The 12598-nt window shown below is 44.9% G+C and overlaps 2 protein-coding genes across 2 annotated transcripts; one reads left to right on the forward strand and one right to left on the reverse strand.

Moving 5' to 3' along the window:
- Nucleotides 1-4155: 4155 nt before the first annotated feature.
- LOC123124318 (BTB/POZ and MATH domain-containing protein 2-like) lies at nucleotides 4156-9904 on the reverse strand. Its single transcript, XM_044544954.1, has 4 exons — nucleotides 9694-9904; nucleotides 8874-9648; nucleotide 8588; nucleotides 4156-4392 (listed from the first exon to the last, which is right to left on the reverse strand). The coding sequence occupies exons 1-4, from the start codon at nucleotides 9857-9859 to the stop codon at nucleotides 4156-4158; spliced, it is 1179 nt and encodes a 392-aa protein (XP_044400889.1). The 5' UTR covers nucleotides 9860-9904.
- A 390-nt stretch (nucleotides 9905-10294) lies between these two features.
- LOC123124319 (BTB/POZ and MATH domain-containing protein 2-like) lies at nucleotides 10295-11859 on the forward strand. The gene has a single exon (XM_044544955.1). The coding sequence runs from the start codon at nucleotides 10353-10355 to the stop codon at nucleotides 11691-11693; it is 1341 nt and encodes a 446-aa protein (XP_044400890.1). The 5' UTR covers nucleotides 10295-10352; the 3' UTR covers nucleotides 11694-11859.
- Nucleotides 11860-12598: the final 739 nt, after the last annotated feature.

Raw genomic sequence — 12598 nt, forward strand, 5'->3', positions numbered from 1 at the left:
CAAGCATACATTCCTCCCTTATAATAACTTTCAGTAGCATCATGAATGAATTCAACAATATAACCAGCACCTAAATCATTCTTTTCATGATCTACAAGCATAGAAATTTTACTACTCTCCACATAAAAAAATTTATTCTCATCAACAATAGTGGGAGCAAACTCAACAAAATAACTATCACGTGATTGAAAATTAAGATCAAGATGACAAGTTTCATGGTTATCACTATTCTTTAAAGCATATGTGTCATCACAATAATCATCATAGATAGGAGGCATGCTTTCATCATAGTAAATTTTCTCATCAAAGCTTGGGGGACTAAAAATATCATCTTCATCAAACATAGCTTCCCCAAGCTTGTGGCTTTGCATATCATTAGCATCATGGATATTCAAGGAATTCATACTAACAACATTGCAATCATGCTCATCATTCAAATATTTAGTGCCAAACATTCTATAGATTTCTTCTTCTAGCACTTGAGCACAATTTTCCTTTCCATCATACTCACGAAAGATATTAAAAAGATGAAGCGTATGAGGCAAAACTCAATTCCATTTTTTTGTAGTTTTCTTTTATAGACTAAACTAGTGATAAAACAAGAAACTAAAAGATTTGATTGCAAGATCTAAAGATATACCTTCAAGCAGTCACCTCCCCGGCAACGACGCCAGAAAAGAGCTTGATGTCTACTACGCAACCTTCTTCTTGCAGACGTTGTTGGGCCTCCAAGTGCAGAGGTTTGTAGGACAGTAGCAAATTTCCCTCAAGTGGATGACCTAAGGTTTATCAATCCATGGGAGGCGTAGGATGAAGATGGTCTCTCTCAAACAACCCTGCAACCAAATAACAAAGAGTCTCTTGTGTCCCCAACACACCCAATACAATGGTAAATTGTATAGGTGCACTCCTTCGTCGAAGAGATGGTGATACAAGTGCAATATGGATGGTAGATAAAGGTTTTTGTAATCTGAAAATATAAAAACAGCAAGGTAACTAATGATAAAAATGAGCACAAACGGTATTGCAATGCGTTGAAACAAGGCCTAGGGTTCATACTTTCACTAGTGCAAGTTCTCTCAACAATAATAACATAATTGGATCATATAACTATCCCTCAACATGCAACAAAGAGTCACTCCAAAGTCACTAATAGCGGAGAACAAACGAAGAGATTATGGTAGGGTACAAAACCACCTCAAAGTTATTCTTTCCAATCAATCCGTTAGGCTATTCCTATAAGTGTCACAAACAGCCCTAGAGTTCGTACTAGAATACACCTTAAGACACAAATCAACCAAAACCCTAATGTCACCTCAAGTATCCGTGGGTATGATTATATGATATGCATCACACAATCTCAGATTCATCTATTCAACCAACACATAGAACCTCAAAGAGTGCCCCAAAGTTTCTACCAGAGAATCAAGACGAAAACGTGTGCCAACCCCTATGCATAGGTTCATGGGCGGAACCCGCAAGTTGATCACCAAAACATACATCAAGTGAATCACGTGATATCCCATTGTCACCACAGATAAGCACGGCAAGACATACATCAAGTGTTCTCAAATCATTAAAGACTCAATCCGATAAGATTACTTCGAAGGGAAAACTCAATCCATTACAAGAGAGTAGAGGGGGAGAAGCAACATAAGATCCAACTATAATAGCAAAGCTCGCGATACATCAAGATCGAATCACCAAGAACATGAGAGAGAGAGATCAAACACATAGCTACTGGTACATACCCTCAGCCCCGAGGGTGAACTACTCCCTCCTCGTCATGGATAGCACCGGGATGATGAAGATGGCCACCGGTGAGGGTTCCCCCCCTCCGGCAGGATGCCGGAACAGGGTCCCGATTGGTTTTTGGTGGCGACAGAAGCTTGCGGCGGCGGAACTCCCGATCTATTATGTTCCCTGAACTCCAGATTTGCAGGGTTTCATTTTGTGTTTCTATTATATTGATAACCGGGGTCTAGTTTGCCCTTTTTCCCTTATGTTGTTTCCTCGTGCAGGTGCTGAAGTGATCGTGTAAGCGAGGGAGAAGGCGTCCAATATCACCAGCAAGTCTGTTGGCCTGCCTGCATGAGATCTACTGCAGGAAGAAATGGAGGATCGAACCAGCAACTTTTTGTTTCTTTTGGTCAGCATTCAGAGCCCCTGGTATGCATCTTCTCCCTAACTCCCCAATTACATATATGTTCCATTCCACCTATTGAGCTCCATCGGATGGTTTGACGTTGGACCTACATCTAAATAGTGGAGAAATAATGGACTTTGATTTCCAGTCTTAGAATCACAAATTTAACGTGACATCCACTCATAGCATGACCATAATAAATGTGCCTAATTCTTTTTAAGCACCAAAAGGGACAACATTTGTGTTAGCAAGTTACCGCCGGAGAACATATAAAGTTAGAGTTATCGTTTATAACTTTATGTCCAGATGATGTTGATTTCTAGATTTAAGTTCCAGATCATGGTTATGCTATTGTGTCGCCGATAAGATTGGCCTTTGGAGTTCATATTTCTGGTCCAAGTGATTCTTGGTCTTGTTTGATATGATTGGATAAGAAGAGATATATATTATCTACTTGATATTTTACCAAGTATTAGCGATGGGTTGTTGTGTTCATTAGATTAGAGAGAGACCTGACTCGGCCGTTTCTTTGAATATTACAGGAAGTGGCATTCTCATGGACGGGAGGAGCGAGGGAAGTTGATATGTAGCATGTGATCCCGCATGTCTTTCTAGGATATGTAAATCTATCCGAGCTTGTTGCCGCTGAATGTTATGAGGTTGTGGTGGCGATGATGATTTTGATTTCAAGTCTTTGACTGAATCGCTAGGGCCAACTCCAAGATTGGCTGGCTGGCTGGCTGAATCCTTTTGATTATTTCCCATGAATCAACGAATTGATGCATGCTTCTTTGGTTATTCCCCATGAATGAATGACTGTTCGCTCAGTGCATATACATGTCTGTTCGTGTCTCAACCAAATTGAATTTCCACACATGTCTTCATGAAAAAGACGTACAAATCTCCTGGAGCTTTGGACTGGTGTGTCTAGGTCGTTAAGAATGAAAGGTAAGTTCCTTATTGTGGCAATGAACATTAGAAATATAAATTATGAACAATTGATTTTTGGCACCCTAATTATTGTGGCCATGAACATTAGAAATATAAATTACAAACTCTCGAACAATAGATTTTTGACACCCTAAAAAAAGTAGAATAGAATAGCTCCACTGAATTAAGAAAATTTAGTTTGATTTTCACATGCTTGTGCCACCTCATTGATCCGTGGCATGGCCTCCTATCATCATCATTATGTGGTCTCACTTTTGCCACCTCATTGATCCGTGGCATGGTCTTCCCTCATGCCCATGGACCTCCTCTCCCAAGCTCAACTCAACCATCTAAAGCCATTTCTATCTCTATATATACTAGGAGTAGTGATTCATCCGCGTGTAGGGTGCGCGTACGACTTATACTTGGGACGTCGGGCGAGACGAGACTTAGCCCAACCACTACTAGTCTCTTGCACCTGCGAGAGGAATGGAAGACCGGAGGTAGGACACGGCTGGTAAGATTTGGGTGAGGCGGCTGTCGAGAACGTGAGAAGACGACGGCTGCTATGTTTCTTGTAACCTTTGAACTCAGCTTGATGAACGTTAAGTAGGAGTTGGTAGAGCATAGGCTTTGGGACACCCCTTATCTAGCCATTCATTTTTGCATCGCGATTCGTGCGAGTATATTTGTCTTTTTTGTTGCTCCCATATAGAACAATATATGAACTTCAAACTTGGCAGCTCAACAAAACATTCTTACTAGAATGTGGGAAAAACTTTCGAAATTTTTCGTGCAATATAAATACTAAAAAGTATATTTTTTAATACAAAAAATCTAATTTCGTATATTTATGTTTGACAAAAAATCTGAAAGTTTTTTCTCACATTCTAGCTAGAATGTTTTGGTGTCTTGCAAAGTTTGAAGTTCATATGTTGTTTTATTTTCAAGAAACAAAAAAGAGAAAATCTGATGTACTAAGTTAGTTGTCTAGCACGAATCTCAAAACAATGTTGCAGGGTAAAGATAAGGGATGTCCAGAAACCCGAGCTCTAAAAATCCACGTCCAGGTTGGATGCTTAAAGACGCATGCGTTTTGGTGCTCTCGCTCCCAAAGGCAAGATGCCATGAGCCGGTTCAGGGAGCTCACCCCCTTCGGTTGTGCAGAGGGTAAGGTCGTCTTCCTCCTCCAATCGATCAATTATTTGCCAATCGTGGAGAGAGGCAGAGGAAGCAAGCCTCGACATCAACTCTTTGAATAGATTAGGACAGCTGTTACTAAGAATATTGTCAAAGTCATCGGTTGCCATGACTGCCTCCAGTGTCAAGATGGCAACGGGGCCCCGAAACCCGCGTCCCCGCGGGTTTTTACCTTATTAGGGGACGGGAATGGGCGTCTTTTCATCCCCGCGGGGCTGTTGTTGGGCACATTATACAACCCGACACATTTCATGGGTTTGCACCCGTTTAGGTAGTCCCCGAACCCGAAACCCGGCAAACCCGGCAAAATACATTTTTTTACGAAGCAGTGCTCCGGTGCGGCCCAACCCAAAACTAAGCCTGAGAGCGACCGAGCCCCCCCCCCCCACCCCGCAGTGTCGAAGGCCAAACCGCCCTCGCTGGGGTGGCCAGTCGCTCGCTCCTTTCCCCCTCGCTCTAACCCTAAACCTAGGACCCCAGCCGCCGCCTGGCTCGATCCCATCTCGCAAGATCTGCCGACCACAATCTGTGCCGGTGAGCCTCCTCCCTCCACGTCTTCTCCACCACCGCCGGTCTGATCTGGAGAAAGGGCGTCGCCACCGGTGACAAACCCCATGGTGGCCTCTTCCCGTCCCAAGTCTGGTGAAAGGGCGCCGCCGCCGGTGCCGCCGGCGAAGTCTGCAGCCACTCGCCGCCTTCCTCTCTCTACTACAACTACGCGCGGCGGTGGTGGAAGGGCAGCAGGTCGTGGCCTTCGTGGAAGAGGAGGCAGGGGGGTTTCAAATCCGATTCCCGAGCCTCCATCCAACTACAACGTCCGCAAGAAGTTAAAGACAAGGTGAGTAACCCCAATCTCTCACAATCTGAGATGGATGGTGCTAGGGTTTGTGATGGATGATGTTAATTTTTTGTGAATTCATGGATTAGATTTGCTAGGGTTTGGTTTAGACTGTAGTATATGGTCTTTTTCATGAAAGTTTCAGAAGTTAAGTTGAAGCTATTACACTTCTGCAGGAAAGAAACAAAATAGATTCGGAACCGTTGTACAAACAATATGCAGCATGTTTTTTCTGGTCATCATATTGCAGGCTACATGTACAAATTGCTACTGTTTTTAGTAGACTTGCAAGAAATATATATAGTAGAGTCCATATTGCTACTGCCACTATGTACACCGAAGCTAATAATTTTGTTTTTATTCTTTTGATAGGTTAATTGATTCATTGACGACACCGTCAACAGAAACTGCAATTGTACATTCAGTTACAGGTAGTGTGCCTGAATCTGTGGATGTGGACGAAGAATTTGATGAATCCGTCGATTATGATGCAATGTTTGTTGGAGAACATGTTGAAATTACGGATGAAGAGGAAGCTGCGGATGAAGGAGATGAAGAGGAAGATGACGATGAGGATGAGGATGGAGAGGAAGAAGGACATGCAGTTGGTTCCAAGAGAAAGCTCACATCAGTTGTTTGGGTTGATTTCAAGAAAGTGAGGGTCCGTGGGAGATGGAAGGCACAATGTCTGCATTGTAAGAAGAAACTTGGAGGGGAATCAAAGAATGGGACAAAGCATCTTCATGTTCATTTGGCGTCTTGTACTATGAAGAAGGTCCATAGCAATGGTAAAACATTGAGCCAATCTTCTTTGAGGTTCAGTTCTAGTAGCCAAGGAAAAGTTTCGGTGGAGAACTATAATTTTAACCAAGTTTTTGCTAGAAAGATGCTTGCTTCCATGATTGTGCTGCATGAGTACCCCTTATCCATAGTTGATCATACGGGGTTTCGAAGATTTGTTAGTGCATTGCAACCCTTGTTTACTATGGTGACAAGAAACACTATTAGGTATGTCTTATGCAATTGTGAATTGTTCTACTAATATGCTATGTTTTGTTTAATATCTTAAATGTCTGATTGTCACCTCTTTATTCATAGGAAGGATATTCTGGATGCTTACAAAGTTGAAAGGAAGAAGGCTATCGAGTACATGGCTGCAAATCGATCAAGAGTGGCTATCACTACTGATTTATGGACGGCTGACAATCAAAAGAAAGGATACATGGCAATCACAGGCCATTTCATTGATGACTCTTGGAAACTTAGGAGTGTTATCATGAGGTATATGATGCTATAGTACATTCTTTGGTGTTTTAATCGATATTTGCTGTTGTAGTTCTTTGTTTGGTGTTGTTTATATCGATAGTTGCTGCTGTAGTACATTGTTTGGTGTTGTTTTTATCAACATTTGCTACTGTAGTAAATTGTTTGGTGTTGTTTTTATCAACATTTGCTGCTGTAGTAAATTGTTTGGTGTTGTTTTTATCAACATATGCTGTTGTATAACATATATTCATTGCATTTGTAGGTTTATTTATGTGCCAGCTCCTCACACCGCTGAAGTTATAGCCGAAGAACTTCATGAATCATTGATATCTTGGAATCTTGATGAGAAGCTATCAACGGTGACTGTTGACAATTGTTCTTCAAATGACAAGACAATTGACTTGTTGGTGAAGAGGATAGGGAAGGACAAACTCATGTTGCAAGGTACCTTGACTCACATGCGTTGTTGTGCCCACATTCTGAATTTAATTGTCAAAGATGGCTTAGATGCTATGAAACCAGCAATTGAAAAGATTAGAGATAGTGTAGCTTTTTGGATTGCCTCACCAAAACGAATAGAGAAGTTTGAGGAAATTGCTAAGTTTCAAAAGGTCAAAATAACAAGAAGATTAATACTTGATTGTAAGACTAGGTGGAATTCAACTTTCACAATGCTTAGTGTGGCTCTACCATATAAGGTTGTATTTGAGCGATTAAAGAAGGTTGAGAAGCAATACGAGAGTCTCCCTACTAAGGAAGAATGGGCATTTGCTAGTGATGTTGTAGAAAGGCTGCGGCTGTTCTTTGAAATCACTGAAATGTTTTCCGGGACAGATTATGTAACTGCCAACATCTATTTTCCCAAGATTTGTGAAATTAAAATGAATATGAGGCAATGGTCAACTTGCGGTAATGAGGTGATAGAAGCCATGACATTTAGCATGGAAGAGAAATTTAACAAGTATTGGACTAATATTCAAGGTCTAATGGGAATGGCTACACTTCTTGATCCTCGGTACAAAAATGAAATGTTACTTGTTTGCTTTGCTATGTTGCATGGTATTAGTCCTTCTAGTCCAGAATGTGAGGACCGTGTTAATGGAATAATTGCCAAGATATGCACATTGTTGGAGGAGTACAATCTTGAGAGTGATGATGATCATGGGCTACCATCTTCCTTAGTCTCTTCTTTGGAAGCTCCAGCCCTTATGTCACTCTTCAATGCACGTGTTGCTCAAAAGAGGCCTGCATCTTTAGGATGAAATCTGAACTAGACCGTTACTTGGAAGATGAGCTAGTTCCATTGTCCAAAGATAAGTTTAGTGTGTTAGATTGGTGGAAAGTTTCTGGAACACGCTATCCAACTTTGAGGCTGCTAGCACGTGATGTTTTTGCAACTCCGGTCAGCACGGTTGCCTCAGAATCAGCATTCAGCACAAGTGGTAGAGTTCTAAGTGACCACCGTAGTCGTCTTACCCCTGAAATCTTAGAGGCCTTGATGTGTTCACAAGATTGGATAAGAAACAAATATAAAGGTGTGTCTTTCTTTACATATCATCATATAGTTTATCATTATCTTGCTGCAATGTTTCATTAGATGTTCATTACTACTTGTTTCATTCTTATAGATGCTGACAATGAAGATGGACAAAGCTTTTGGAGTTGTCTTCAAGACATTCAAGAGGGAATGCAGGTGAAGTACAAAGTACTTTCACATTTCATATACCAATCTGCATATTTTTCATATTTAACTTTAGCTTGAGTGAATTTTGATCTTCTATAGGACTTGGCACTCTGAATTGGCATGCTTTGAAGATTGTCTTTTGGAGGCTTGGAGATGTGAAAGATGCCATGATGATGACCACTTTAAATTGATTTGTGAACTACAAAATCTATTTTAGAACTTATGTATTGGACAATTTCGTATCATGTGTGCTCGTGATGTGTGAACCATGATTTCTATTTCAGAACTTCTATAATTGGACATCTTGTTGAACAATGTATGACCGAAATTTGCTTTTGTTTGTTGCTGAAATATGCTTATGTTGCTGCTGAAATTTGCTGAGTATTGTGCTGAAATTTGCTGTTGTTTTGCTGCTGAAATATACTATGTTGCTGCTGAAATGATATCATTGTTGCTACTATTTATCTTATGTTGCTGCCTCTGAAATATACTATGTATGTTGTTTAAATCTGCTGAAATAAACTCTATATAGCTGTTGAACCATCTACTATTTTTTTGTTGAAATTTGCTCTCGTTATGCTGCTGAAATGTGCTTGTTTTGCTGTTCAAATGTTGTTCTTTGTCGCCACTATGTTTGTTTAAATATTTTGATTTCTCGTGGGTTCCCCGAAACCTGATGGGTTTAGGGGACGGGTGGAAAACTAGCCCCACGCACGGTGATGGGGACGGGGACGGGTTTGCGATTTTCTCGTGGGGATGGGTTTGGGAAGGCAAAACCTGATGGGTTTCGTCCCTGTTGCCATCTGGACTCCAGTGTGGTTGAATTGGAATCGAGGAGGAACTGGAAGCATGCCTCCTTGAGCCCGGGGCAGCCATGTTGCTCAGCTAGCACCAGCGTGGTCACCACCGTGCTGACATTGATGTGCTCGCACAACCTGTCCTCACAGAGCAGCTTGAGCCTCTCCATGCCATACCTGTCAGCGGCTTCCAGGAGATGCTGGGTCATAGCAGCCTCATCCTGCTCTTCTTCTGTCACGGGTGGTAGTTCCTCGGTGTACACAAACCGCAGCAGATTCCTGAATACCTCGGGCCTCATCCCGTGGATATCTATGCCGGCGGCGCTGCTCTCTTTCATCACGCCAAAGAGTTCCGCTTTGAACACCGGCGACCGCGCCGCAAGCACGCAGCGGTGCGCGGGGAAAGTCTCCCTGCCAACTAGGAACCTCACGTCTGCACCCTGCCCGTTCTGCAAAAGCTCACGACGCCAATCAGGCGGTGGCACGACGGGTCGTAGAGGACGAGGGCAAGGGGTGGCGCCGCCCGCAAAGAACTCCATGACTGTGATGTTGCACCTGACCGAGAAACAGTCGAGGAGTTTCAGCTCCTCCCGCGCAATGAATTTGTCGTAGCCCCGGTAAGCGCCGAACAGACGAAAATTGCACACGTCGCTACTAGCTTGAGCGTAGCGCGGCAGCAGCTCCCCGGTGGAGTCGAGCATGTCGAACCCGATATCTGCCTTCACGGCGAGGTAGGCAGCATCAAGAACAGCATGAATGGACACGAAACCGCTGCTCTCGCGACTTTCTCCGTTGGGTTAGAAGTCGATGTGCCAGCTAGTGCGGCCTCCACCGCGGAAGGATTCCGATCGGAGGGCTTTGCCGATGGGGAAGCTGTTCATCATCGATGAGTATCCTTGAATCTTGAGCACGTGGTGCACGCTCGTAATGCTGGCACGGAGGGTGGAGTCTGAGACCGCGACGCCGGTGGGAGCTCTGACGTCGAGTCTGATGGTCATCGCCGGCAGCGGCAAAAAGATGCGGGTGGGTATGCCGGTGATCGATCTTATTTAGGTTTTCCGTATGTCTAGGTGTACCTGCTTTTGATCGGCCCTTATCAACTCCCGATCGGTCGACTCGTGCTGGGTCCGTAAATCTTGTGGAGATGACCCACAGGCAGATGGTATACGAGACGGTATGTATGTATGTATGTATGTATCCTTGTTGAGACACAGTTGCAAAAAAAAGGTATGCATTACACTTGTATTGTATGTGTGTCCTTGTTGAGACGGGCAAACCACCTTGGAGTTCGATGCAAAAAGAGAAAAAACCCACCTTGGAGTTATTTGTATGTCTCCTGACTCCTGCTACAGTTACACGTGTGACTATTATATGAATCAGATACGTAGACACTAGAGTTTTCATTATGGTCCTCCTATCTTCTCCAATAAAAAACAACATTAGGGTTTCCAATAATAAACCGTAGACATCCACGGTCACCGGCTGCAGGCGATGGCCGCCGGACAAGCAGCGTTGTCGCATCAGCACCCCGTCGCCGTTCACCAGTCCATCCCAAACACCACCCTCCGCGCTAGCAGGACGACCGTGCAGCACGTGCTCAAGATCCAAGGATATTCATGGATGAGCAAGAGCTTCGACACCGGCAAGGGGCTCCGGTCCAAATCCTTCTATGTAGGAGGCACAACTGGCTGGCACATCGCCTTCTACCCCAACGGCAATCGCGTGGAGACCGACGACTCCGTCTCCGTCTTCGCCGTTCTTGACGATGCCGCCGCCGGCCGCGCCGTCGAGGCCGAGATCGGGTTCGACGTCCTCGACCCAACCACCGGGGAGCCGATGCCGCGCTACCGTAGACCTGGCGCCGGGGTCATACGCCGGTTTGCGTGCATTGGTGCCTTCTGCGGCTATGAAAATTTCATCCGGCTTGAAGAGCTCGAAGAATTCCTCCTCAAGGACGACTGTTTCTGGGTCAGGTGCAACATCACCGTGGTCGAGTTCCTTAGAGAGACTGCACCGCCTCCGCGGCCCGTCGTGGCCGCCATACCACCGCCCGACTGGGCCCAACACTTCGGTGACCTCCTGCGGAGCAAGCAGGGCGCAAACGTGATGCTCGACGTCGGCGGGGAGACTTTTGCGGCGCACCGGTGCGTGCTCGCGGCGCGGTCGCCGGTATTCGAGGCCGAGCTTTATGGCGCGATGGAAGAGCGCAACGCATACGTACGGATCGACGACATGAGAGCCGAGGTGTTCAGGAATCTGCTGCACTTTGCATACACCGACGAGCTTCCGCCGGAGACAATAGAGGATGGTGCTGCGATGGCTCAGGATCTCTTGAAGGCCGCTGACAGGTACGACATGGAGAGGCTCAAGCTGGTCTGCGAGGACAAACTGTGGACTCACATCGATGCGAGCACGGCGGCGACCACGCTGCTGCTGGCTGAGCAACATGGCTGTCACCGTCTCAGGGAGGCATGCTTCGAGTTTCTCCTCACGTCCTCGACCACACTAAATGCAGTCATGGCAACCGACGGCTTCGGCCATCTGTGTAAAAGCAACCCCGGTCTATTGAAGGATATATTGTCCAAGCTTGCAACCCACCAAGATCGCCGGCGAAGAATTCAACAATGGGAGGAAGACGACAACCACGGGCTCGTCCTCAGGACAACCGAAGGGGATAAACTACCTGAACCGACTCACCACATGCATCTTGGTTGCTCTAGGAGCATTGAAACGCACACGTCTTCAAGCGAGACACCTGATCGTCGAACCCCTATTCATCCCGACCTGACTCGTGATATTGCTACCATCATTTCTTGGTCGTCTAAAAATTGATCAAACATAATTGTGTTTGTGTGCATCATGTAGATCCTTTTTATATTTTGCTAGAAAATGATGAAAAATGAAGTCATGAAAATTGAGCTCGGGTGCAGAGATGGATTTTCGTGAAAACAATACCTTCTCACCTCCTACCATGTTAAAAGAGGAGGTAAGAGCTGGGAGAGGATTTGTCACACTCAAGGAGCCTTGCTTAGCACGGAAAAAAAATGCAACAGCATATAGGGGATTGCTAACTCGCACGCGCTCGTTGGAGCGCTCGGTTTCGGACAGCTCCTGATTTGGAAAGTAGGCAGTTGTTTTCTTTGAGGATTAGGGGATTAATTAAGGTGGGCCCCCTGAAAATCAGGGGGGGCGATTAGTGTTGACTCTGGGTGGGCCTTGACGATGGTGCCTTCGTGTGGATGCGCACAACACCATCCCTTGTTGGCTGGTTGTCACACGTGGTTGGCCCTGCCTGGAAATCCTGTTTTGCCTTGTGCGCTGGTTCGAATCGAGTGCTGGAGCGGCCGATCGCGAAAGAGTAAATCCGCAGCATATATACATAGAAAACTAGTAACTCGGCACACAAGACGCTTCCCGGACACTATTTGGTGGTAGGAGTAACTTTCTGGACAACATCAAGCATCAACACAAAGACACCGGATTTACGTGGACCCCCCTCCCCCCCCAAAACTTGAGGGGGAAAACCACGTGTCGACGCCACCCAAATCCTCTTTCACTATTATTAAATATGTGATACAATAAATTCTTCTCTAGATAGCACTAGAAGATCTCATACATCGAGATTTCTGAATCTTAGATGAATACAATAAAATTTGGGGCTCAAGAGCTAGGGATTGAAGCAATCTCACCAAAGATGGTGGAAGCGCAGCTTCAAGGAGACGAAGTAGTGGATCTGG

The sequence above is a fragment of the Triticum aestivum genome, chromosome 5D (genome assembly GCF_018294505.1).
Source record: "Triticum aestivum cultivar Chinese Spring chromosome 5D, IWGSC CS RefSeq v2.1, whole genome shotgun sequence".
Classification (NCBI taxonomy): Eukaryota; Viridiplantae; Streptophyta; class Magnoliopsida; order Poales; family Poaceae; genus Triticum; species Triticum aestivum.